The sequence below is a fragment of the Urocitellus parryii genome, chromosome 2, assembly GCF_045843805.1.
Source record: "Urocitellus parryii isolate mUroPar1 chromosome 2, mUroPar1.hap1, whole genome shotgun sequence".
NCBI lineage: Eukaryota > Metazoa > Chordata > Mammalia > Rodentia > Sciuridae > Urocitellus > Urocitellus parryii.
Window position 1 is genome coordinate 92,101,785 of NC_135532.1, and position 27,880 is coordinate 92,129,664.

General features: G+C 42.5%; 2 protein-coding genes across 4 annotated transcripts in view; both read right to left on the minus strand.

Annotated features, from left to right (window-relative positions):
- Positions 1-4,406: 4,406 nt before the first annotated feature.
- On the minus strand, positions 4,407-10,994 carry C2H3orf62 (chromosome 2 C3orf62 homolog). Its single transcript, XM_077795246.1, has 4 exons — positions 10,736-10,994; positions 9,689-10,103; positions 8,388-8,479; positions 4,407-6,980 (listed from the first exon to the last, which is right to left on the minus strand). Exons 1-4 carry the CDS (start codon positions 10,977-10,979, stop codon positions 6,715-6,717), a joined length of 1,017 nt encoding a protein of 338 aa, XP_077651372.1. The 5' UTR covers positions 10,980-10,994; the 3' UTR covers positions 4,407-6,714.
- A 97-nt stretch (positions 10,995-11,091) lies between these two features.
- The window catches only part of Usp4 (ubiquitin specific peptidase 4), a 49,453-nt gene continuing 32,664 nt past the window's right edge, over positions 11,092-27,880 (minus strand). For all 3 annotated transcript variants that reach the window (XM_026383743.2, XM_026383741.2, XM_026383745.2), the window contains 9 exons: positions 24,789-24,980; positions 23,559-23,647; positions 20,241-20,465; positions 17,265-17,335; positions 16,486-16,604; positions 15,882-16,031; positions 14,320-14,423; positions 12,072-12,160; positions 11,092-11,690 (listed from right to left, as the gene is read on the minus strand). In XM_026383743.2, coding sequence (XP_026239528.2) covers positions 11,529-11,690; positions 12,072-12,160; positions 14,320-14,423; positions 15,882-16,031; positions 16,486-16,604; positions 17,265-17,335; positions 20,241-20,465; positions 23,559-23,647; positions 24,789-24,980 — 1,201 coding nt within the window. In that variant the 3' untranslated portion in view covers positions 11,092-11,528. The remainder of the gene's footprint in view (positions 11,691-12,071; positions 12,161-14,319; positions 14,424-15,881; positions 16,032-16,485; positions 16,605-17,264; positions 17,336-20,240; positions 20,466-23,558; positions 23,648-24,788; positions 24,981-27,880) is intronic.

Genomic DNA, 27,880 nt, shown 5'->3' on the forward strand with positions numbered 1-27,880 from the left:
TTTTTATTCTTTATTTTCAGGGAGGTGTGTCCCATAAAAATTTGGAGGAGTTGAATTTGCCTGTGACAGACACCCTTGGCATGGGTGTCAGACACCAGCCTAAGCTGTTCTCACTCTCATTTTCAGACCAAGGGCCTCCTGTGGTCTGTACTGGGACCCATGGTCAATCACAGTAATTTTCTGAGACCAAGAAGTTCAGGTATGGGTTCTGCCTCAAGCTGCCCTGGCATCCTCTTCTTGTGGGCTACATTGGCTGTCTACTCACCCGCCCTCTGTGGATTCCATTGCCTCCCCTGATGATTTTCATTGTAGTGCAAAGAAAGTATGGGAGGAAGAAGTCCAGCCACACCAAGTTTCATCAATTCCCAGAGTGACTACAGGTGCCTATTTAGTGTTAAGAGGGCCCTATACTCTAAATTGAACAGTTTAATATATAGTCATTTTAATTCAAAGTTGAGACCCTAATGAGAGAACACCATCAGTATTTTTGACTGTGGTCCTTCTGCCCCCACCCAGTACTGCAAATTGGACCCAGGTGTTCTCTACTACTGAGCTACATCCTCAGCCTTTTGTATTTTTTTAGACTGTCTTGCTAAATTGCCAAAACTGGCCTTCAAATTTGCAATCCTGCCTTAGTCTCTGCAGTAGCTGGGATTACAGGCCTCTGTCACCATGCCCAGCAACAGTGGCCTTCTTGAAGGGTCTAACTTGAGAATGCCAAAGAAGGATACTCTGTTCTTTGATTCTGCTATGAGTTATGATACTCTGTATTTCTTCAGAAGTATTTCACTTGGTGTAATGAAGTCAAAGTTTGGAGTGATTCAGTGTTCCACAAGTTAGGTGTTTTTGTAGGATGAGCAATAAACTTATATCCTAACAAAGCTAGGTTAATTAAAATTACACTGTTTGTCTTTGCTGATCATCAGGAAAGGATATTCTGTTTCTTAATTTTATTCCTAAGGCCTTTTTTTCTTCTTAACTTCTGTGATTCCTGCCAGACTTGGTGAGCGTGACACAGCCCAGGCATGTCCCTGGAGCATGCATCGTTTTTGGCTCTTCATATGCTTCTAGCTACATAGGTGGAGGTGGTAGGTGGGTGGTCTATAGGCCAGAGCCTGAGAGCTTCCCACAGGCTCCTCCCTCTGTTACAACTGCATGTACAACCAAGAATGAAAATGAAGCTAACTGCAGCACCTGATTGACATTCCAGGATCAATTTAAATGTCATCTACAGAAAAGCTGTTCATGACCTCCCTCCTCACCTCCCATTACACTGTTTTGTCTCAGTGTGCCATCTGAAATTATGTGTTAATTTGTGTATTTGTGTTTCATTTGCCTTGCACAAGAATATTAACTCCAAAAGAGCAGTATCTTCCCTGTCCCTGCTGTGTCCCCAGTATTCAGGAGAGTGCCTGACACTAGTACACACTTAATAAGTACTTATGCAAACAGTTCCTTGAAAAGTACAGCCTTTCTATAGCATTTGTTTGCAGTTTCCCTTTTCTGTGTTTTTGTCTGTTTTTGGTGCCAGGGATTGAACTCAGGGGCACTTGACCATTGAGGCACATCCCCAGCTCTTATTGATTTGCTTAGGGCCTTGCTAAGTTTCTGAGGCTGTTTGAACTCATGATCCTCTGCCTCAGCCTCCCTAGTTGCTGGGATTACAGGCATGTACCACCAGGCCCAGCGTTTCTTGTTTGCTTCTGGAAGCTTCTAAAGGGCTCCTGATGAGGGATCTTCTGCAAAATGTCCATTTCTGTCTCCTCATAACTTCTCTCACCCAAATATCCAGAACACAATGGCTTCCCTGCCCTCAAAAATATTAGTGAACTGAGTCCTACGAAGTTTGGGTAGTTTTGAAATTTCTTTATACAAGGCCTTAGGCCAAAATTCTTGATCAAATCAGGCATTTTCCAGACAGCCTAGGACAGAGTCCTTCCACACTAGGGTTGGGATCCATTGTCAGATTTCCTGAGTAAAATTTTGTTCCTTCTGTAAATATTTAGCTAGAACCTAAATATTAATGTTCTCCCACCAATTCCAAGGAGAAAGCAAACTGCCAGAACCTGAAATGGTCTCAGGATGACACAACACAGCCTTTTCAATAATTATCTATGATCAGGTGCACTGGCTTCCCAAGCATCCCTTTCTTTGCATGACTCTTTCATTGTTTTTTGCTACCATATTAAGCATCTTGTAACTCAGAGCAGTATCATTCTGACAACAGACAGGTGCCTAGCCATTTCAGGTGAGATTGACCCGAGTTAGGCCCCTTTTGCAAATCCTCTTCATCAGTCTTTCTGGAATGTTAGCGGCTCACAAGTCCACTGGCAGCAGGATGGTGTTGCTGTTCTATTGGTTTATTCCAGGGTACAAAGATAAAGGATAGGCCCCCATACTGTCTGCTCTCCTGACCCCTTTGGAATCTTCTCTGGGATTGAAAGGGTCCAGGAGAATGCCACCAAGCCAGGGCAGGTTGGCCATTCTCCAACTGAGGGGAGTAGGAGGCAGAGCAAGAGGAATCCTGAGACTCGGAGATGAGAATATAGGTTCCAGTGCCCAGTGGTGCTGTCTCTCTAGCATACAGAAAAAGGCATGCTAAAATGTCCTGGTGCTTACCTGGCAAGAGTTTTGAGTCTAGAACAGATCCATGTGCCATTTGGATAGGATGAGGTCAAGGTTATAGTTTCTACCTCTCAACTGTCTCTCTCTGCCCCTACTGGACTTCATTCTTGTCTTATTCCTGTCCTTGTTCCTTGTCCTCTTTCCTTGTTGTGTCATTTCTTCCTCAGCCTTCCCCTCCAGCCCTTCAGCTTTTCCTTTCTAGGAGCCTCTACAGACGAACTCCTACCTTAAGTATTTACTTATTACGAATTTTATCAATCTGCTTATAATAAAGTTGGTTTATAGTGACTTTGACATACTGGTGGGATGTGGCCATGGGATCTTCATAGACTTAGATGGGCCCAGATTCTCATATGCTTTGTGCTGTAATTTAAACTTGCAGTTTGCAGGTTCCAAAGCTCCTATTTATTCTTCAATCTGCCTTGCTTCTATTTTGATTCTTGTAATACAAATTACAGTTTGGTGTTTCCACGGAAACAATTCAGTGATTGTTTGGCTTGCCAAGATGAACTGCAGGGAGGGAAGCCAGTAATGTAAAACATTTAAAAGTTTCTCAGACATGATCAAGGTCAACTATCATATCTCCCTGAGAATGCTTTGGTCCTAGCTCCCTGAAAACCTAAGGAAGTTTTATTAAATTATATGTTCTAGGCATCTATCTCTGCTCCAGTTAAATTCCTGAAGAACTCCCCATATCTGTTCTGAGAAGTTGAGCACACATCTGCCCATAATATTGATGTGGATGACAAATGTAGGAAGGTCTCCTTGGAGCACATCAGAGAACCAGGGATGCAATGGGAGGAGTGATGACAATAGGGAGATGAGGAGCCCAAGTGCTAATCTAGACTGGCATGTCAGAGGCTCATGCTTCAACCTGCTGGGCCCAATAGCTATTCCTACAGTGAGAAAAAGTCCCTTGTTCTGGGATCCTAGGATGAATTACCTATTTGATAATCTGCAATTTTCATATAAAGCCTTTCTTAAAATAGAAGTATACCTGTCTTCTGGCCAGGGGAGAGCCTGAACCCTCCTTCCTCCCCCTCCTTGTTGGGTCCTCATATCCAAGGGCCACAATCTCCACCCTAGGCAGAAAAAATTTTTCAAATCTTCTCATTGCAGTTTTCTATAGTTAGATCTTGATCACCATGAGCAGGAGCCACTTCCTCCTCTGCAATGCCCTGCCTAGGGATGGATCAGACCTGAATCAGTTAATTGAGCTCCTAAGAAATTGCTTTGTGAGCTGGGTGCGGTGGCACACACCTGTAATCCCAGTGGCTCAGGAGGATGAGGCAGGAGGATGGTGAGTTCAAAGCTAGCTAGCCTCAGCAATGGCAAGGAGTTAGTGAGATCCTGTCTTTAAATAAAATACAAAATAAGGCTGGGGATGTAGCTTAGCAGTTGAGTGCTCCCAAATTCAATCCCTGGTGTAACTCCCCCCGCCCCCCCCCAAAAAATTACTCTGTGAATCCTAGTGCACCCAACCTAAAGATCCAGCACCCTCAGGGAAGGGAGCCCCCTTGTTACAACAGTGTTGCCAAGGCCTCCTGTTGTGACCCCATGACTTTCTACCCAGTACTTAGATACTGGGCTGATTGGGTCTGGCAGGTATTGATGAGGATACCCATGGCTAGTTGATTTTAATAAAAACAACTTTAGGGCTGGGAATGGAGCTCAGTGGTAGAACACTAGCTTAGCTTGTATGACTAGGTTTTATCCCTAGACCATGAAAAAGCAAAACCAAAAAGCTTTAATTTCTTTTTACAGAGGTGATACAGGTTACAGATAAATTAGAAAATACAAAAAAGACTATACTCCTTATTGCCCCTCATTACATATCATACATATTCATATTTGATCATACATATTCTCAAAGACCTTCCATCTATTGCAATTTTTTGTTAAAAACATTTAAAAATTTGCAATAATTTTAGACTTACATAAAAATTGACAAAGATATGAGCTCATATATACCTTTCACCAGGGCTAACATCTTACAAAACTGTGGTATGTGTGTCAAAACTAGGAAATTGACGTTTTGACATTATTTGGATTTCATCAGTTTTTCTATTAATGTCCTCTTTCTGTTCTAGGATGCAGTCCAGAATTGCACATTTTGTTTAGTCATTGTCTCTCTTTAGTACCTACTTATTTGTGAGAGTTTTTGAGTGTTTTCCATGACCTTGACTTGAGTTCTGGCCAAGGGGATCCTGTAGCATGTCCTCCAATTTTAGTTATCTGACATTTGTCTCATGGTTACGCACTAGGTGGGGATATAGGTTTTGGTGAATACCATAAGGTGAAGCACTCTTGGCATCCTGTTGGGGTATGTGTAACATCCACATGACACCATTTATGTTAAATCACTTGGTTAAGGTGGTGCCTTCAGGCTTCCCACTGTACCTTTACGATTTTTCTTTCCTTTAGATATTGGGATAAAGTCACTAAGTCCAGCTCAACCATAAGAGGTGGTAGGGGGGTAAGGAGGTAGGGTAAGGTAATTGAGCTCCTCCTCCTCTATGAGTATTCATATGTGCTGGTTTGAGATCTGCTTTTATGAAATTAAATGGCCTGACATCTATTCAGATCATTCATTCTTCACCTAAGCAAGGGCAGCCAAGGATGCTGTAAGCACTAAGAACCTGACCTCCAACTCCACAGGCTGTGCTTATTGAGAATGCTGCCTTCTGTAGGCACTGAGTGGCAAGTAGCCTAAGAAGAGCCTCTGGTTAGCTAGCCTGTCCTCTTCTCATAAGTAGGTGGCAACAAATGAACACCCACTAGGGAGGCCAAAAGTACAAAGTGGCCAGAGTCCAGCTGCACCATAGTTTTGAGGGCACAGTCAGGTGCTGGGCTGAGCTCTACTAAGGAGTGGGTAGTGTGTCTGTGATCTCTGCCTTCAAGCCCAAAGAATCACCAGATTTGTGGTGAAAGTATGTGACTATAGTCTGCTAATTAGACCTATTCCAGGGTCACTGGCCTAGAAGCTGACTTAGTGGGCAGTTACTCAGCCACCAGCCTTTTCCCAAGTTCTGATCTGTTCAACACAGTGCCAGCCTCCCCAGTCCCATCTTCCCTTATTAGCTGGGAAGATAGGCATGTCCCTGAGACTCAGTTTCTGAGAAATATAAAAACTTGCCCAACAGTTTATTAGTTTTCCTGAGAAGATGACATGGTTTTGAAATTTTGTGTAAATAGTTTCTGGTGATGTCTTTTTTTTCTAGGGGTGGCATCGGAGTTCAGCCCTGCTATGCTTTTGCTGTTAGGCTGACCTCGGAGTGCAGGAGCCTGGCCCCTCCTTCATTCACTGCCCTGCCATGGAATCCACCCATGGTAGCCAGACCTGCAGAGGGATGGATGGATGAGATGTAGGTACAGATCCTGTATCTATCCCTCTCCTCCTACCCTCATCTGGGGCCCAGGTGTCTGTGTGGGGGTACATAGTAGGGAGGCCTCATAGGAACATCCTGTTAGGAGGGAATCTGCCAGCAACTCTGCCGCCAGAAAGAAACCTCTGCAGAGGCTACTCTCTGAACTGAGCAGGTAGTTTGGGACATGAAGAGGCCATGGGACATATGTAAGAAACAGGGAGCTATGTGTGCAAGGGGAGCCAAATATGTAAGGGGATCAGAGCATCCACACCAAGGTCTAGCTTGTTGCGGATTCTTCTGCATAGGCTGAGCTGGCCTAGGGGTGGGCTGGTACCAGGGGTTGTACAAAGCCCATTCTGGTTATAGCTCCCATACTTTTTCAAGGACCCAGGAAATAAAGAATACCAAGAGATGCAGCAGAGATGCAACCCATACCTACCTTTAGGACTAGGTATACTGAATATTAATCAAAAACAAAACACTTTCAAAACACTGAGTAAAAAAAAAAAATAACAATATGAAATATCTCAAAGCAACAGAATACAAAAACTGGGCTCTCAGCCCAAAAAGGGACACAACTTAAGTTAAAAAAAGGGTGTGGTAATTCAGCTTCTGCCGGCCCTCTGAAAATGCAGCTCCTGATGATCACTGTGGATGCTTCTGCATAGAGTACTTGATGGCAGCCTCTACTGTAAAGAATCAAAGCTAAAAGCAACTCTCCTTACTCAATTTGGTATTTAAAAGAGGTCATCAAGTTGTAGTCCTCTTCCAAATCCAGAACAGTCTCGACAATATTCTGATCATCGAAAGCCTGCTTAAGGCTGCCAGTGTCTACATCTGAAGACTTCTGAGGGCTCTCATCCACAAGCAGGGCCCAGGCTTCCTCCTTGAAGGGTGAATCTTGGCAGTGACCACACACACGGTTTAATTCATTTTCAAATTCTAGTTTTCCAGCCAATTCTTCAATAGTTCGGATGCTTGTATGGTCTTAAAGATAAGAACACTCAGCTTTACAATTCCAAGGAGAGGTTTCTAAAGACATTTCAGGCACCAGTTAAAAACCACAAGTGTGAGAGATTGGGCAGAGCTGGGCATTCTTACCCCAGGGCAGACAGGTTGCCAGACTGAATGCCAAAGTAAGGTGGGCTTGGTGTATTCCTTTCAGACACAAACGTTTATCCATCCCCAACTATCTGCCAGTTCCTAAGTTTTAAGTGGAAAGACATAGAAATGCACACACTTGTCTTGGCTCTCAGGGAACTCCCTAATACAGATGAAGACATGGTGTGAAACAAAAAAGGTCTTCAGGGGAATCAAAATGCTGCCTGCTGCTGGTGAGGGCCAAGGAGATGGTGGGCAGAGGCAGTGATGATTTCAGTTATCTCCTGGGGCTACTGTAGGAGACTCAGTCCACTAAGTCACAGGCTGGCCAAGGTTTTATAGCCTAAGGTGAGTACCACCCCTCTGTCAGGCTTCCCTCCCATCCTTCATAATCTGGAGACCAGCTTCAAGCAGCACTCGAGACTATACATCCCTTAACTAGAACTGTTTGTCCACTGTGTAATATGAATCATTTAAAAAGTCATACAGCCAGGCACAGTGGCACATGTCTATAATCCCAGCAACTCAAGAGGTTGAAGAAGTATGGCAAAGGTCAAAATCAGTCTCAGAAATTTAGTAAGATCCTTCCTTGGCAATGTAGAGACCCTGTCTCAAAATTAAAAAATAAAAGGACCGGGGACATAGCTCAGTGGTAAAGTACTCTTGGTTTCAATACCCAGTGTTAGAAAGCATGTCTGACAAACTGTATACTATTATGTTAACAGTGACTCTCTCTGGGTGGGGGGAAGTATAGGAGAGCTTTTGGCATCAAATCTTTTTTTACTCAGCTGGACTCCTCTCTCTTCCTCCTCCTCCTTCTTTAAATTTTTAGTTGTAAATGGACACAGTACCTTTATTTTCATTTATTTATTTTTATGTTGTGATGGGGACAAACCCAGTATCTTACATGTGCCAGGAAACTGCTCTAGCACTGAGCCACATCCCCAGCCCCTCTCTCTTCCTCTTTGCCTATGTCCTGTTTACTTCGGATCTAAGCTCAAGGACCAAGTCATGGAGGCTGGCATCCTTTGCCTTTGGGGACTCAATAATTAGACATTTATGAAATGACCTGATTGACGTGTGACCTCACTAGGTTATCAGTTCTGTGAAGAAAGGAACAGGGTTTGACTAATTTGCTGCTCTATGCAGAGTCTATTGCGAGTAGAACAAATCCACCACATATGGAAAATGAAAAGTTCTTATCACCCAGCTCCCTCTAAGACATATGGGCCCTCTGCCTGCATAAAGGACCTATTCTCCCAAGAAGACGATGGCCCAACCCTCTGTACTCACCAATCATATCCAGCAAATCCTTTGTGACTTCTTGGCTAGAATTGTTGAGCGGCATGTTTGAGTCAACTTTCAAATCTCTCTCCATATCTTTCCTGTAGCCCCAGGAGGGGGGAAAAAGGTGGGGAATTAGATCCTCTTTCAAGAAAATATTGGAGGGGAAAATGTTAGATTACTGTTGACCTTAAATTGTCATTTATGCTGTGATTACAGAATAATCAGTCTGTTAATCAGTGAAGAAATTGACTAATAGCATTATCATAATGACTCACAAGCATCACAGTCTGCATTAATGCTTATGAACATCAATATAAATACTTGAGGAGTTTTAGCTTTTATTCCACTGGGCAGCCAAGATGGCAGGACTTTTTTTCCACCCTTTCAGTACTGGGTACTGATCCCAGTGGTGTGCTACCACTGAGCAACATTGCCAGTCTTTTGAATTTTTTGAAACAGTATCTTGCTAAATTTTCCAGGCTGGCCTTGAATTTGTACAATTTTCTTGCCTCAGCCTCCCAACCTGCTGGGATTACAGGTTTATGCCACTGAACCCAGCATATATGGTTAGCCCTGCTCAAAGTCAAGGTGCTTGGGACCAGGCAGTTTGAGAGATCTAGGGGAGACTTAACCAGGTGACAGTTCAAAGACTTCAGGGTAGTGTAGGGGAGCAGAAGCAAGGACAACACTAGGAAGTAGGGCCCAGTAGGGTCTAGCCTTTGATTCAACTTCTCCCTAACGTAGACAAAGGAAGGTATCAAAGGTTCCAGTACCCCAAGTTCAAACACAAGATGGAATTTTAAAAATTTAGGATTAAGATTTTTGTTTCTGGGCTGGGGACGTGGCTCAAGCAGTAGCACGCTCGCCTGGCATGCGTGCAGCCCGGGTTCGATCCTCAGCACCACATACCAACAAAGATGTTGTGTCCACTGAGAAGTGAAAAATAAATATTAAAAAATTCTCTCTCTCTCTCTCTCTCTTTAAAAAAAAAAGTTTTGTTTCTGCAGCATAAAAAAAAAATGAGGTCATTTAAAAAAATTTTTAACATTCATTACTCCTTTGAGTACTGCAAAGTCGTTTCCATGACTGGTTTAACATCCAGAATTGACAACCAGGCCCTCAACCCAAACACATACACATATAACTTGTTTTCTGGGCTAAATTCTAGAGAATATTTGTGAGCGAGCTTCCCAAACAGTCCTGCAGATCCGAAGAGGAGGCATGAATTGACTCTAGGATCTTCAACAATTTTTTCAGAAACAAGAATCTTCTTAATTGTAGTTATTAAACTATCAAATCAGAATCACCTTAAACTTTCTTTTCTCCAGTTTTCCCCATCTCCTGCAGCTCTCCAAAACGGTCTTTCAGGTGCCAAAATGGAGGAGTGCATCAACACATTTTCCTTGCTGGCCAGAGGTTTTCTTTTGGGGCATAAAGCATGTGGTTTTGCATTAACAGGGACATGGTATGGCACAAAGGCAGGGTTCTCATTCTCAGAAGCACAAGGGGCAGCAGCAAACAGGGCAGTAGAGGAGCAGGCTGCCAGAGGGTGTCCTCTACAGAGAAGCCTGTGCATAGGTAGGGAGAAGGAAAGCGATGTGGCACCTGGCTCTAGCCTCTGCAGGCCTGTGCACTCCTGGGAATGACTGACTCCTTCAAAGGCCCGGTCAATGGCTGCGGTCAGCTCCTTTCTGCATCTTCTTAGTTTTTCAGACATTTCCCCTAAAAGGGACCATGTCTTTATTATGTAATACATTGGAAATGCACAGAGTAACACGAGAATGAGGGTACAGAGGAGGCTGCCAATCAGCCTGAAAGGGGATCTTGCCACACCTTCCTTGAGGTTATCCCAGGCTATAGGACCGAGTGGGAAGACCCCCACCAGCTCAGCCTCCCTCCTGCCATGGCTCTTGGGAGGGACGCACCCCAAAAACCATTCCCTGTCACACTTTCCCCAGCCTCCCCCACTTCTCCCCCAAGTCTATACCACCATAGCCCACCCGTTTGCCCTGCCCCTGCTCCAACAGGCCATGGGACTCAGAAGCTCCAGCCCTATCCTCACCGAGCAGCGCGGAAACACCACAGCCCTCAACGGTCACTGCGCGCGCTGGACCGCGCGTGCCCAAAGACAGCGGTCCCAACCCCCACAGATTAGGTTAAAGGTCAGACAAAAAAGCCCGGACTACAATGTTCTTTAAACCCTCGTGGCCAGCAGGGGCAGCAAAGGCCTGGTACACAGAGGGAGGCAGGATAATGTAGGGCACCAGAATGGGGGCAAGCGGCCAGTTGTGGGGTTTCCAGAAGGGTCAGGGAGAAAACCAGGTCTGGAAAGGCCTATTATGAAAATGCATTACCCAAACCACTGAATGAGAGCCCTTTTCCAGGCTTAACAAATTCCCATGAAGGTTCTGTTCTCAAGTCAACATGGACAAACAACTGGATACTGTACTCGGCAGTTTTGTGAATAGACTTCTTTAAGGGGTGTCTGATAAAAGTTCCACACAGAATCTGTCTCAATTCATCAAAGACAGTGGGGGACAAAACATAACTGCTAGGTTCCACAGGAGGTTGAGAGACCTCAATACTAAGTATTTTCATTTGATTATCAGAAGGAAAGCTGGAAATTCCAAAACGACTCAAAGGAGAAACAAATGGGCTTCAGTGCTAATTTTAGAAAATTATAAACCCATCTCAGGGAAGAGCAAAGGACAAATGGACAACATCAAGTTTACTTGAGGCTCGGTTTACTGTGGCCAGACTACTGGGGTGACCAGTATGGGTACCAGAACCAGATATCCAGGAGCTCACAGCAGCCCTGCAAGTGGGTCTTCATGGCTGCACCCTTCAATTACAGTGTGTTTGTCTCCATTCTTTGGAATCCATCAGACATACTCCATTGTGCACCCCCACCCACCTCCCACTTTCAGTTCCACAGGCTTTATCTCACCGCCTGTTTAAAAAGAAAAATAATTCAGGCTCTTGACAATCCTTCTAAGCAAACAGGGTCTTTTTTTGTCTTCTGCTCAAAAAAGAAGGGAATTTCCTCATCTGGCTTTTTAAATTGAACACAAGCAGTTTTCCAAGTGCCAAAGACATTCTCCTGGGGGATGCTGGGTTCTGTGGAGAGGCAGGGTCGCTGAGTCAGCATCAGTTGGTATCCATGCTGCAAGCCTCATCATCCCCCAAACCTTGCTGTGAGCTGCTTGGCCTGGTCCCTCCATCAGAGGAACCAGGAAAATTGATGAGTGAAGGTGTCTTATAACACTCATCATCCCGTCGCTGGTAGAACAGCACATAAGCGGCTTTTGTCTGAAACACAAGAGGGGAGAATCCATCCACTGGTTGGTAAAATTACCCATTGTCCCAGGTTATTTCTCACTATTCAACACTCTCAAAGATCAACCATCTTGCTCTGGATATCCATACAGAGATGACTAAGAAGGGACTATTACCTGAGGCTGGCTCCTGCCAGGCCAGTGGGGAATGGTGGGTACCCTATGGCATAGAGCCTTGAGGAAAGTTGAGCTTTTCCTTTAGAAAGGATCCTAAACAAAGGGCAGGTCAACTCTACCACACCCAGCTCCCCCTGTCACATGAGAATGATTAGGTAACCAACAAGCCTGAGAGCTACTCTTCTCAACTTTAATCCATTAAGTCCAGAGACAGAATCAATCCAGTCAGCATACTCACCACAATTTGGTCCTCAGAGGCCAGGGACACGTTGCTATCATCAAAGTAATACCATTTTCCATTTAGTTTGTTTTTTGCATATGCAGTGTCTGTCAAGTAATAAACAAAATACTAAAGAGTCAACTGGATAGTTTACTAGGCTTGCACTAAATAAATAAATAGCACTGAAATTAAAAATAGTTTACAGTTTGTGTCTTTTGTTTTTTTTAAATAGCAGTTAAAAATGAATACATTTGAACAGAGAAACTTAAGCAGATGTCAAAATTAACTATAAGGAAAAATAGCAAGTTATAGAACAGCAGGATATATAACATGATCAAAAATTACTAATGGATGGGGCTGGAGTTGTGGCTCAAGTGGTAGAGTGCTTGCCTAGCACGTGTGAGGCACAGGGTTTAATCACCACATGAAAAAAAAAAAATCAGCACCACATAAAAAAGTAAACTAATAAAATAAAGTTTTAAAATTACTGTCAGGGCCCGATTTTCAAACATTTTATTTTATTTTATTTTATTTTCCCAGCCTCTCCTATACTATATGGAGCTGTATGACTCAGTTATACTCAATGAAATGTATGTAGAAGAGTTGATGGGGATTCTGGGATGTCTGCCTCCCCCACCCCCCCTTCTGATGGAATAGAATGCAAACATGAGGGCTGGAGACTGAGCAGGCATTTGAAGCTAGAAGGTGATATGGTAAGAATGGAGGGCCAGGCTAGGAGCAGTGGCACATGCTATAATCCCAGCTATTTGGGAGACTAAAGCAGAAAGATTTCTAGTTTCAGGCCTGCCTCAGCAAGGTAGTAAGACCCTCCTTCAAAACAGAACAAAAAGGATAGGGGATATAATTCAGTGGGTAAAGTATTTCTGGGTACAATCCCCAGTATTACTACTATTACTACTGCTACTACTACTACTACAACTACAACAACTACTACTACTAGAGAGATGAAAGAGCAGACTTTCAGGCCAATTTCTATATCTTATTAGTACAGGGAGAAAATTTAAAAGATCAGGGCAGTTCTGTAATCTAGTATAAATGGAACTGACCCTTTCCAAGGAATTATGTCTTGGGGACCTAATACTGGGTGTGTTGGCAGCCCAATGCACATGTAGTAGACAGAAATGTAAGGAAATCCAATTCTTCACTTCTATTTCAGTAGCATTTCCCATAAACAAGTAACAAAACATAAGTTTAATTTTAAAACTAAACCTACATGTTTTAGAAATTTTGAGACATAGGACTGGGGTGTCGCTCAGTGGTAGCATGCTTGCCTGGCATGCGTAAGTCACTGGGATAGATTCTCAGCACCACATACAAATAAATAAAATACAGGTCCATCAGCAACTAAAAAATATCAAAAAAAATTTTTTTTGAGACACAAAGTAAAGCAAAAAAAAAAGGGGGGGGGGTGGAATAAACAATTCAGTGTCTCTCCTTCCAGTCTCAACCCCCAATAACATTTTGTTTTTTAACTTCACATAGTTGTAATTCCACCTTTTGTAATGATATAATTTTATATAGCAGTTTTCATGTACACAGTCCATTTCCCCCATGTTATTAATTTTATTTTTTTATTTTTATTTTTTTTAAAGAGAGAGGAGAGGGAGAGTGAGAGAGAAAGAGAGAGAGAGAGAGAGAGAGAGAGAGAGAGAGAAAGAATTTATTTATTTATTTTAGTTCTTGTCAGACACAACATCTTTGTTTGTATGTGGTGCTGAGGATCGAACCCGGGCCACACGCATGCCAGGCGAGCGCGCTACCGCTTGAGCCACATCCCCAGCCCCTATTAATTTTATTTTGAAATGGCTATGAGTTCCTTAATCAAGTAGATGGACAATAGTGCCAACTGTTGATCACCAAGGCAGCTATTAACTTTTCACTGTTATAAAGAGATGAACATCTTTGGGCATAAAGCTTCCTCTAATGTCAAATCAGTTCCTTAGGACAAATTCCCAGAAACAAGAATTACTGAATTAAAGAATTAAGAATTTGGGCTGGGGATGTGGCTCAAGCGGTAGCGCACTCGCCTGGCATGCGTGCGGCCTGGGTTCAATCCTCAGCACCACATACAAACAAAGATGTTGTGTCCGCCGATAACTAAAAAATAAATATTAAAAAAAAAATTAAGAATTTTAAAACAAAACAAAAAGCATGGTGAAGCAATGGTGTTGAAAAAGCATGTAGCCTGAAGCTTGCAGAACTGCACAAGCCAACACCTCAGAAGGAAGCAGCTACCAATACTTACAGTGGCCAACCCCCATGGCTCCATAGTGATTAGACACAGCAATGAGGTCATACACGTAAGGCCTTGCTGACAAGTCACAGACAAACTCAGACATGTTCAGAGCTCTAAGAACAAAACACAAGAATAGCTCTTAAATATTTTAAACTCCGAGAAAGAAGTCAGAGCAACCCAGCAATCTCTTTCATCTAACTGGCCAGAACATAAGAGAGGCACTCAAAAAAACTATTTGAGAAGAAATAGCCAGGCATGATACTGCATGCCTGTAATCCCAGGGGGCTCAGGAGGCTGATGAGTTCAAAGTTAGCCTCAGCAACAGTGAGGCACTAAGAAACTCAGTGAGACCCTGTCTTCAAATATAATACAAAAACAGTACTATGGATGTAGCTCAGTGGTTGAGTGCCCTTAGTTCAATTCCTGGAACCCCTCCCCCAGCCCACCCAACCCCCCCAAAAAAAGAGAGAGAGAGAAAGAGAGAAGAAATAAATGAAAAGACTATGGCACTGAATAAATGAAAAGACTATGCAAAGCCTGACTTTGTGCTCTGACCACTGACATATTCAGGCCAGAAATTAGGAGAAGCCTCCTGGGTAACTGCCACCAGACCAAATGGAAGGTGAGGGTCTGGAGATAGACAAGAGGACTTCAGCAACTAGGAAGAAGTGGTTATTAATAACAGAATTACAATTGGTGCCATAGTCATTTAAACCAAATACCAAAACAGTCCTCAGAAAGCTTTTTTCCTACAACATCTTATTCTGTTTTTCAGATAGGGTCTTGCTATGTTGCCCATGCTGGTCTAACTCCTAGGCTCAAATAATCTCCCACCTCATTCTCCTGAGAAGCTGGGACTACAGGCATGTGTTTACCATGCATGGACTTAAAACACTTCATTCTGAAATTTTCAAGTAAAGAAAAGATAAGAATTTTACAACAAATACTCATTACCCACCACTAGATTCTCACATGGACATTGTTCCTATATTTTAAGGACATACCCTACCCTTTCCCTCCAGAAAGCATTTTTAACCTATCTGGTTGGCTTGCTTTCCTGTCTTAGTTACAGTTAATACCCTGGGTCCTGAGGGGACCTGAGAAGATAGCTAGTCCCAGCTGCTACCTCAGAAACAGGACTGTAGCAGGTCTGCACCCTACCTGAAGCCCCAACAATCATCCAGGTCTCTCTGCAGATTGCCCTCTGACCACCTTGCCCCTGTTAATAGAGGTACCACTGTGTTGTATTGCCACTGTTGAGGCCAGGCTCCTTGGGACCAATGATGGACTGGGAAAGGCCAGTTATGTGGCATCAGGGATTTGAGAGGGGGACCAAGAGTAACAGAGAATTAGCAGCCCCCCAAGTCTAGGGAAGGGCTTCTAGTGGAGTCTCTTCCCCATGGGAGGATAGGGAGGGGAACAATTACTACAATCAAAGTCTACCTCACAAAGCCCAACAACATACATCCTAATTCAGAAAAGTCTTTGGTAACAAACCTCTTAGCAAATCAATGTCCATATTTCCTGCATGTTTCTAAATTTTTCCTAACACTTCAGTCATAGGGATTCACCTGACTGGGAATTCCACAACTGTATCAAGCTTATCCCTCCAGTATCTGTTGTAGGAGAAACGTTTGAGATGGACTACCAGGATCTTGGGCAAGGACCACAGGTCAAACTTCTTTGTGGCCTGCTGGTGCTTCTTACAATTGGGACAGTACCTGAAGAGAAAAGAAAAGTCTCTGCTTAGCAGGAGATGAGGGGAGCCATTGCTACCGGGGTACTCATGCTGGGGACACAGCTGTAATACCACAATAGCTGCTATTCTTAAGGACAGATTTTGGGCAAGGACCTGCGTTCCAAAACAGGCCAATGGCTTTCTTAGTCTGGAAAACACAACCCAAACAGAAGGGCTATGTTATAGGGCTGGCCATGTGAAAAAGTGGCATGTGCACGTAAAAGATTTTTTTTTTTAATTTTAGGTGGATACAATATCTTTATTTATTTGTATGTGGTGCTGAAGATCGAACCCAGTGCCTCGCGCATGCCAGGCCAGCACGCTACCACTTGAGCCACATCCCCAGCCCCAGTAAAAGGTTTTGGGTACAGATACCAGCAGGTCTCAGATTCTGGAGCACAGAGGTGGCCCTGCCCTGAGAGTGAGAAGGTACATACCAGGGGTCATGCTCCCCAAGGGTCTCCATGGTGGTGAAGAGTTCAATGCAGTCTCTCAGGGCCACTGCAGTCTTCTTCTTCTTCTGAGGCTGCAGCATGCTCATGTGCTTGTCGTAGGCCTATAAGAAAAAAGTGCTAGTTCTGTAGGGGAACCAAGATCTTACTGAGTCAAAACATAAAGGCCTATGAGAGGCTCTTCCTGGAATATACTTCTGGAGCCTCTGAATATGAAATGATGAAATCTTAGGTGCTGCCCCCTTCTTCCCCACTGTAATGGCATTAAATCCAGGGACATTCTACTACTAAGTTATATCCCCAGCCCTTATTTTTATTTTGTGACAGAGTCTTGTTAAGTTGCCCAGGCTAGCCTCGAACTTGTAATCCTACTACCTCAGCTCCCAAATCACTGGGATTATAGGCATGGGCTACTCAGCCCGGCTTTGTCCTTGGTCTTAAATTTGCTGGCTGGGTGCAGTGGCAAATGCCTGCAATCCTAGGATCTCAGGAGGCTGAGAAAAGAGGATCACAAGTTCTAGGCCAAGCTGGGCAATTTAGCAAGCCCTTGTATCAAAATAAAAATAAAACAAAATCAAAAGGGCTCAGTAGTAAAGCACTCCTAAATTCAATCCCCAGTAACACCATAAAAGAAAAACAAACAAACAAACAAAACACACCTTGTTAAACTGTTGTCCAACTGGTAAGAATATAAGAATATAGCTAATACACTTCCAGGGCAGAAACTAGCGTGTATTTCTGACCACGAACCCCTAGAGACCTACCTCAGATTCTTGTTCATCATAGTAAAGGCTCCGGGTTTCACTGTCCCAGTCGATGGCCAGTGTGGATCGAGCTGCAAGGGGGACCAATGTGTCATTCATTGCAAAATGGCCAGCAACGGCAGAGGCTCTCCAAGTGACCAAAGGGAGAAGGGCCTCACTGAGGCAGCAGCAACACTGCTCATTCACTAATGTCCACTGTCAAGAATAAGGGCCAAGGGGCTGGGATTGTGGCTCAGTGGCAGAGCAGTTGCCTCGCACATATGAGGCACTGGGTTTGATCCTCAGCATCACTTATAAATAAATTTTTAAAAATTAATGTATTGTGTCCATTTACAACTTAAAAAAAAAAAAAAGAAAGAAAGAATAAGGGCTGAACTTGGACCAGCCCTTCCAAACCCCAACCCCTCAAAGCCTTTGGCACATCAGTGCTACAGATAGGTTCCAAAGACACAGGCAGAGGAGAGAGGACCCTGAGACAGAAAACAAAGTCACCTACACTGTCCCCAGCTACTGCCTACAGACAGATTCCAGGCTACTGTTTGGGGGAAAGAGGGACAAAGTGGGGGAAACTGAATTGAGGAATCAAAGATTGAAGCTTTAGGAGATGGCTAGAATCTGAAAGGTTCTGTACTACAGAGGATGAAGTTGCAGAGATGACAGAAGTACAGATAGCTAGAGACAGATCCAAAAATATCTCAATGATGCTTTTTTTTTTTTTAATAGAAATAAGGGGGGAGAAGATATACATTCAATCAGCAGATATATGAAAAAATGTTCAACATCTCTAGTAATTAGAGAAATGTAAATCAAAACTACTCATTTGAGATCATTTGAGATTTCATCTCATACCAGTCAGAATGGCAGTTATTAAGAATACAGAGAAGGGTTGGGGTTGTAGGGTAGGGTGGTAGGGTGCTTGCCTAGCATGTATGAGGCATTGAATTCAATTCTCAGAACTACATAAATAAAGTAAAGGTATTGTGTCTATCTACAACTAAAAAAAAAAAAAAAAAAAAAGAATACAGATAATAGGGGTTGTGTAATGTGGGGTTGTGGCTCAGCGGTAGAGCACTTGCCTAGCACATGTGAGGCCCTGGGTTCGATCCTCAGCACCACATAAAAACAAATAAATAAAATAAAGGTATTGTGTCCCACTACACCTAAAAAATAAATATTAAAAAAAATTACAGACAACAATAAATGTCGGTGAGGATGTAGAGGAACAGGCACACTCATACAATGCTAGTGGGACTGCAAACTATGCAACTAATCTGGAAAGCAGTATGGAGATTCCTTAGAAAACTTGAAATGGAACCACAATTTGACCCAACTATCTCACTCCTTGGTGTATACCCAAAGGACTTAGAAACTGTGGTATATAATGGAATATTACTCAGCATTAAAAGAGAATAAAATTATGGCATTTGCAGGTAAATGGATGAAGTTAGAGAATATCATGCTAAGCGAAGTAAGTCAATCCCAAAAACCCAAAGGCTGAAAAAGTGGATGCTGATCCATTGGGACTGGGGGCCGGGGGTGGGATGGGGTAGGTGTGACATGGGAAAAATGGAGGAAGTTTGGGCAAAGGGGAGGGAGGCGGGGATGGGGTATAGGGGCAGGAAAGATGGTAGAATGAAATGGACATCATTACCCGAAATACATGTATGACTGCACATATGGTGTACAGCCAGAGAATTGAAAAATTGTGTTACAATTGTGTACAATGAATCAAAATGCATTCTGCTGTCATATACACCTAATTAATACATTAATTTATAAAAAAATAAATAAATAAATAAGGGGGGGTGGGTATCTAATTCAGTAGTAGAGCACTTGCATAGCATGTGTGAGGCCCTGGGTTCAATCCCCAGTTTGTTAAAAAATGTTAAAATAAAGACAGGTGCAGCAGTGCACGCCTGTAATCCCAGTGCCTCAGGAGGTTGAGACAGGAGGATTGAGAGTTCCAAGTCAGTTTTAGCAATGGTGAGGCGCTATCCAACTCAGTGAGACTGTCTCTAAATAAAATACAAAATAAGGTTGGGAATGTAGCTCAGTAGCTGAGTGCTCCTGAGTTCAATCCCTGGTAAGAACCCCCCAAAAAATTAAAATTAAAAGGAGATATAACTAATAAAAAAGAATCAAAGGAAGGAAGGAAGGAAGCAAACTAGTTAGCTAGTTCAAGGACATCTAGTTTACCAGTCAATTTCTTTCCCAATGAAGGAAGCCAAAAGGCATGGTAGCTCCCCTCCATAACCATGGAGGCATCACAAACATTGTAGATACCTCTCTCTATCTGTATAGCAGTCCCATTACAGGCTCCAAACAATGGAGAATCTATGCGAGCCATGACTATCTTATACAGAGGATCATATTTTGTGATCATTTTCTGGATCAAAAAGCAGTACGCAGTCAGGCATGGTAGCACACGACTGTAATCCCAACAATTCAGGAGGCTGAAGTAGGAGGATCACAAATTCAATCCTAGCCTAGGTAACTTAGCTAGAAAATGTCTCAAAATAAAATAAAATTAAAAGGGCTAAGAATGTGTCAGAGTACACCTGGTTTCAACCCCCACTACTACAAAAAATCAAAAATAAAAACTGTGGTTGTAGCTCCATAGCTTCATCCCCCATGAGTATTTATTTAATTATTCATTCTGAATTGTTTTAATTTGAGGAAATGCTGCTACCAAGAGTGGAAACAGAAGTACCACTGATCCACAGCAAAGGTTCTAAAGCATAGTGGGAATAACTAGAGACCTGCTTCCTTCTGAGGTCATTAAGGACTGAAGATAAAAGCATGAAGGGGGAAGAGGGTGGTTGCTGAAAATGTCCTTAGAGGCAAAGATCACACAGGTGTCTGCTCCCAGAGCCAAAGACTGTGAAAGCCCAATGCTGTGGGTGTCAAGAGCAAGGATTTTTCAAATAGATCCCACATCCCCAAAACCCAGGTTGAAAAGTTAGAGAAAGTACTTACAGTTGAGTTTGAGTAGTTTTCCATCAGTTGCAAGTGAATTTATGTCAGCTGTTCCATAGGAGTTCACAAGACTGAAGGTAAAAAGTCTTTTGGGGCAGGGTTGGCCCTTGACCTTTTGAGTAGTCTCACTGGGGTCACCTCCTAGCTCATCTTCCCCACTACCTTCTGTTTCTGAAAGATGTTCTTTGCCTTCTTCCTGATGCTCCATTTCTTCTTCATCATCTCCTGTAATACAAATGAAAATAACACGGATTTCATGTCACCATTTCAATGTTAAAATTTTTATTTAAAACCTATGATGATGTTTCCTTAAAGATTTTGCTCTGTGTATGTGAAACTACATCTACCCCTTTGCACTTATCAGGCACTTGAGTTCACGTGTGACCCTCTCTGAGAAAGAGACAAGATGAGCAGAGTAGACACTTCTTCCATGATAAGGAAGTAGAGACCCAGAGAACTTAAATGAGTCTCCCAGAGCAACAAAGTGATCCAGCAGTCCTGTCATTCTAAACAGAGCCCTACAACACTTGGTAATCTACTGGACTTCACACTATGTGTTCTCACTCTTTCAACTTCATCATTAGGTCCACAGAGAGAAAAGTACTAAAATGAGATTCACGCTCAATGCTTAAGAAGACTGTACATTAAAAAATACAAATTAAGGGCTGGGGCTATAGCTCAGCTGATAGAATGCTTGCTTCGAATGCACAAGGACCTGGGTTCAAGCCCCAGCCCCACAAAACAAACAAAAAACCAAAAAAGCAAACAAACAAAAAAAACCCTCAAGAAATACAATTCAAGGGGCTGGGGTTGCGGCTCAGTGGTAGAGTGCTTGCCTAGCATGTGAGGCCCTGGGTTCAGTCCTCAGCACCACTTATAATTCAGGAGTCAATGTTCAAATACTATAATGAAAACAAATATTAAGCAAAAGTATTCAGTTCCCCTATAAAAAACATGCTGAATGTTAAAATGGAGCCTTGTGGTCATTTTTAACATCAATTCTCACTTTCTAGGACTGTGTGTACCTCACAGAAATCTGGGCATTTGGATCTGCTATTGAGAATTTATACCACAACTTGGAGATCATTTATGTTTTACAGAAATAAGTCACTGGTTCACCTAATTTCCCACAAAAAGAGTGACAACTACAATACAGATCAGACATAGCTCCTTAATTAGATATGGACTACTTTTCAGCCCTTGGCCTCTGGGTTTCCTTCAATAAGCCCATCATATTGCTTTTCTGACTGATTTCTTTCCTTCCAAAAGCAGGAGCTTCTTAGAGTCGGCCATCATCTGTGGCTTCCTGGGTAAACAGAAAGAAATGCCCAGGAGAGCCTGTCTCTGCCTTCTGATTGGCCAAGACATGTATCTTCCCTAGGGATCAAAGGCTCACCATCCAAGCTACATGCAACAGCTGTGTCAATAGAAGTCAGGACACAGAGGCAGTTACAGTGATGAGTAAATACCCACATTGTACTCCCAACAGAAGAGAATTCAAATCCTGACTCTGCTTCATGACCTCAGCAAGTCCCTCAATCCTTTAGGCTTGGTGTGCCTGAGGTGAAACTCAACTTAAAGAGCCCCCAGATTAGCCTCAAGAACTCTCTTTGGGCTGGGGTAGCTCAGTGGTATAGCACTTGCCTCACATGCGTGAGGCCCTGGGTTCCATCCTCGGCACCACATAAAAATAAAGATATTGTGTCCATCTACAACTAAAAAATATTAAAAAAAAAAAAAAAAGAACCTCTCTTTACCATGAGTATGACACCTTTGAAAAAGAGGGAAAGCTGGTCAGCTACTCTGGAGGTTGAAGCATAAAAATCCCAAGTTTATGGTCACATTGGGCAATTTAGTTAAGACCTTACCTCAAAAGCTAAAGAAGCCAAGAGACTTCGCACAAGTTCCCAAGAGTGAACTCTGAGGAATCTCAGAGGAACAAGGTCAATTTTGACCAACTAGGTCTTAAACACCTGGCAGGAGAGTATAGCCTAAACACAGTCCTACATGGATATTTAAAAGGAAAAACAATGTTTTCTTTTGTTTTTTAATGTAACTTAAGATGTACACTTGTGTCAGCACTAGAAAAGTAAGTAAAGCTGGAGACTATAAAGGAAGGGTTCTTGTGTGGGAGTGCCCAATAATAATAACAAAGATTGTAGAGTTGCAAGTTTGCCCTAATTTGAGCCTGATCTCATAGATGTACAAATCTTCCTAGCCTCCTACATTGATAAACTCCATCTGTTTTTTCACTGATACGATTATGAGTTACTATCTTCATGGTTTTCAGAGACTGACTAAAATACTAAAAGTAATGCTTTGTTGTCTTGTTTATTATTGTCTTAGCATGACCCCTGACCTGCATATGCTTGTCCAGTCACCTGCCATCAGCCAATGTGAACCTCTAAACTTCTCTGATGCTAAATACCCTTAACTGTCCATGCCCCACCTAATAGAGAATAGGAAGTGACTTGAAGATGTTGTCACCCATTTTTCCATAGAAATGGAATGTAGAAATTTTTTTTTTTTAAGAGAGAGTGAGAGAGGAGGGAGAGAGAGAGAGAGAGAGAATTTTTTTAATATTTATTTTTTTAGTTCTCGGCGGACACAACATCTTTGTTGGTATGTGGTGCTGAGGATCGAACCCGGGCCGCACGCATGCCAGGCGAGCGCGCTACCGCTGAGCCACATCTCCAGCCCGGAATGTAGAAATTAACAGAGGAGAAATGTAACAAGGTTCACGTTATGCTTTGAATATAGCTCTTGCTGCTCTGCCACTGCAACTTATTTTTTAAAATGGACATGTTTCTTTCTCTTCTTCTCTCCCTGCAACTCCCTAATCTCAAGGGAAACAGAATGACCCTTCCCCATTTTAGACAGATTTATCTGTCCTTGAGTACACATTCACTATAGGAAGGAAGTAATCCAGACTTTGGCAATGGTACCAGAAGATCTCAAAAATGACTAACTACCAAATTAACAAGTGAATTACAACAACTGCAACAGAAGACACTTGGAATGTAGCCTTTGATTCACCTCTTTAAAAGCCCCCTGTTCCTGCTGATGGGCAGAATCATAGCCCCTGGGACAGGAGTCCCCTGCATTTCTCCTTTGCTAGCAAAGCAGAAAACTTCTTTTCCCTTTTCTCAAAAAAAAAAAAAAAAAAAAAAAAAAGACCCTGACTCAAATTAAATTAAAAATAAAAAGGGCTAGAAATGTAGCTCAGTAGTAAAGTGGCCCTGGATTCAATTCCTAACACCAAAAAGAAAAAGAGAAATCTGGTTAGTCTCAGTCCCCCAGTGCAGGGGAAACACTTACCTTCACAGCTGCCCCTGGAGCCATTGCAAGCCCCAGGCTCCAAGGGCAAGAGGCTAAACTCATCAGGCAAAGGCTGTTTTATATAGCGGCTTTAAAAAATAAAAAGAAAAAAACATTGTTAGTTTTAACATTTAACTATTTTTCTTCACTATGCACCTAAGTAGTAGTTCATAATTTATTTTCATTTTTATTATTATTGTTATTTATTTTTTGGTACTGGGGATTTAACCTAGAGATGCTCTATTACTGAGCTACACCCACACCCCTTTTTTATTAAGTTGCTCAGGCTGACCTCAAATTTGTGATCCTCTTGCCTCAGCCTCCCACATAGCTAAGACTACAGGCTAGTATCACCACACAGAGCCAGTAGTTCATAACTGATATATTCTGCTATTCGTAAAATAATTTACAGAAATAAAAATGCTTTAAAAACATGTAATGGCACAATACTTTTTAATCTATCAACAATTCTATAAAGAATGTCTGCTTCTTAGGCAAAATGGCACAAACCTGTAATCCCAGTGGCTCAGGAGGCTGAAGCAGGAGATCACAAGTTCAAAACCCGCCTCAGTAATTTAGTGAGGTCCCAAACAACTTATCAAGACCCAGTCTCAAAACAAAAAATTAAAAAGGGGAGGGAGATGTGGCTCAGGGTTTAAGCACCCTGGGTTCAATTCCCAGTACCCCCACCACCAAAAAAAGAGTCTGCTTCTTCTATGAATGTCATGTGGGACCATGATTTTTTCAACTATTTCCCAGTAATGCTAATGATCAGGTTTGGAATAATAGTGGAGCACTTCAGAAAAAATATTCAAATACAAAATGGCATCAGAGCATTAGCATTCCTAACACAGGTAACTGACATGATTCCAAGGCCCAGAGCCTTAAGTGCCCAGGTTTGTGGTATCTAAATGTGCCAGATGCCATATCCCAAATGACATCTACTCTGGCCCTTCCAGAAGCTGGCACAGCTGAATTTCTTTTCTTCTTCTTCTTTATTTTGAGACAAGGTCTTGCTAAGTTGCCCAGGCTGGCCTCAAACTTGTTATCCTCCTAACAAAGCCTTCTGATTAGCTGAGATTAAAGGTGTGTACTACCACCACACTTAACTATCATCTTTACAGAAGTGAGTACATAAAATCAACCTAGACACTTTATAGGGACTATCACTACTATTACTAGACTTATCTTGATTTCCAATAACAACCAAATCATATTCCTGCTACCTACCTGATCCGATCACAAACAGCCTGGTACAAAAACTCAAAAGTCAGCTTGTGCTTGGGAACAGAAACCAACAGTGGCCTCCCATATAGTACTGCCCCAGAGGAAGTACTCGATGGTCTAGACTTCCTCTCCCTGAAATAGACTGGAAGCGTGACACATTCCGAGCCATCCACGCAGGTGCTGCAGACCTCATACCTGTATCAATCATACAAGAGAGCACTTTCAGCAAACAAGTCCCTGTGAGAACAAACATCTGAGCTGCAGCTATGTGTAGGTCAAGACAATGGTTTCTAGGAAAGAGCATCCTTTAGCAGGAAAGGTAGATAAACCATTTCAGGAGCAACTCCAGAGGCTGGGTCAGGAATCCCACAAAGGATCATCATCAACATCTATACAACTGGACTTAAGTTCAAGCTCCTTCTCCAACGATGGCTTCAAACTCTGTGCGCCTTCAATAGAGACTCAATATGCAATGATGGCCATTATCTGGACTATTGAGTAAAGGAAGTCAAGTTGATCTTTTGTTACCAAGGATCCTCAGCTTTTTAAACTGAATTCTTTGTGCCCTGCCCTTTAATAAAACCAGGTATAGTATAAGGATGTACACAGAATATTAGACAAAAACTCTTCTTTTCAAATGGAGAACTTTAAAAAGATCAATTATTTGCCATCTTTGTTCAAAAACGCTGAAATAAAACAATCATATTTAATATTTTAAAAAAATGAGATAACCAAAGAAACTGCTAAATCAAATCAACTACTTTAAAAAATGTGTCTGGGCTGAGGTTGTGGTTCAGCGGAGTAGCGCTTCCCTAGCACGTGCAAGGCCCTGAGTTCAATCCTCAGCACCACATATAAATAAATAAAGGTATTGTGTCCAACTACAACTAAAAAAAATAAATAAATATTTTTTTAAAAAATGTGTCTTACTTAGTGAATACATGGGATTGAGAAGATTTAAGAGATGTTCTGTCATGGAACAGATGTTACCAAAATTGCTGACAACTGACTATAGAGGGAGATACAAACTTACTGATTCAATTTTTGAAAACTATAACTTCATACAAATTCCCTCCCAGATGCCTGGCAAGTAGACCTGTCTACAGTTTATGCAAGAGGAACTCTAAGAACAACTCACAAAAGTGTTCATGATATATTCTAAGTAGGGATTTGTAGTTCACAATGGTTAAGAGCTGGGCCTTGATTTAGGCTGGCCTAGTTTTCAGCTTCACTGTTGCCATTTTCTGGCTTTAGTGACCCAGTACACCAATCTAACTTCTGAGTTTGTTTACTCAGTGGACAAAAGGATTACCTGCTTTACAAGGCTGTAGAAAGAATTAAGTAATTTAGTAGTATGATACATGACATGCTCAAAAAAACAACACGTTACTATTGGTTTTCTTAGGCAATTCATCCCCTCCCTTTCACCCTCCCCTGTATGAGGGACTGAATCACTGAGCTACATCTCCAGTTCTTTTTTTTTTTTTTTTAATTCTTCAGTTGGACACAATATCTTTATTTTATTTATTTATTTTTATGTGGTGCTGAGGAACCAGGGCCTCACACATGCTAGGCAAGTGCTCTACCGCTGAGCCACAACCCCAGCCCCTCTTTTTATTTCTTATTTTGAGACAGTCTCTCCTTAAGTTGCTGAGGGTCTAAGTTGCTGAGGCTGGCTGGAACTTAGGATTCTCCTGCCTTGGCCTCCTAAGTCACTGCCACTATACGCATATGGCATCATGCCTGCAAGAGGAGTCATCTTTAAAAGAATTTCTTTTCCTGATGGTTGGCCCTAAAACCCTATGGAAATTCCTTTATTGATGAGATTCTGCCAAGCTGCCTGCAGGGAGATGCACCATTTCTTGTGGGATCAGGTATGTGCAATCACTAGTTTCCAGAACTGAGAGAAATTATGTTAAGGATTTGGAGTCAGCAACAGATATGAATGCTAACTTTCCCATTCCCTAGCCCTGTGGCGCAGCATGAGCTTTGGCACCCTCCATTTATAATATCAGGCAAATTATCTGTAAGTGGGAAGGCAGTAAATGGAACAAAATCTTTTATGTATATGTGGTTAAAAAAAATACATTCTTTTTAGTACAGGTATGGAACCCACGGGCACTCAACCACTGAGTCACATCCTCAGCTCTTTTTATTTTATTTTTTTTATTTTGAGATAGGGTCTCATGAAGTTGCTGAGGTTGGCTTTGAATTCACGATCCTTCTGCCTCAGCCTTCTGAGCCACTGGGATTACAGTCATGTGCCACCACACTCAGCCAAGAACTATTCTTTTAAGAGTGACCAAGATATCATAGGCCCAAATATGTAATGGGAAGGGCTCTCTGCATTCCTGTATCAAAAACAGCCAAGCCAGGTGCAGTGGTACATGCCTATAATCTCAGTGGCTTGGGAGGGCAAGGCAGGAGAATCGCAAGTTCAAAGCCAGCCTTTGCAATTTAGCAAGCCCCAAGCAACTAAGTGAGACCCAATATCTAAATAAAATATTTAAAAAGGGCTGTCCCAATGGTTAAGCACCCCTGGGTTCAATCTCTGATAAAAAAAAAAAAAGTTCTTCAGCAGAGGCAAGTGTCTGAATGAAAGGTAAAGAGGGAAGACCAGCATAGGTTGTGGTCCAGTCAAGCTTCTCTGAGAGCCACGGGGCAATTTCACGTCCCAACCTATTGCAACTGGGAAATATACACAATTATCTAGAGCAGTCATGAAGCAGCACTTTGGATGGGTGAGGAGACCAGTACACTGTCACCACAGTGATGAGAAAATGGAATCTCAGAGCTTGCAGAATGTCTGAGCTGCCAACTGCTGTTTATTTCTGAAATGGGGATAATGGTACTCTGGCACCAGCCTGAGAGGCACAGCCTACAACACAGAAAGGCCAAGATCCACCTATAAAATTGCCCTTCTCATATCTTCCCATGGCACTTCTCACAGTTACAGTTATGACTCTTCTTGAGTGAGGCATCTCTGACAAAAGGACCATCTGTAGTATGAATCAGCACTCTTAAGCAGCAGCAACTAATGACCAAAGGCTATGTACATGCTGGCAATGCAGCTCAGTAATGCCAGTAGGTACTTA

Excerpts from the sequence above, each read along its gene's own strand:
- C2H3orf62 (XM_077795246.1), bottom strand. The coding sequence starts at position 10,979 with ATGAAAATACTTAGTATTGAGGTCTCTCAACCTCCTGTGGAACCTAGC. Across the intron at positions 10,104-10,735 it reads GCTCTCATTCAGTGGTTTGG|GGGAAATGTCTGAAAAACTA; the intron begins GTAATGCATTTT and ends GGTCCCTTTTAG. Across the intron at positions 8,480-9,688 it reads TGGAGAAAAGAAAGTTTAAG|GAAAGATATGGAGAGAGATT; the intron begins GTGATTCTGATT and ends CTGGGGCTACAG.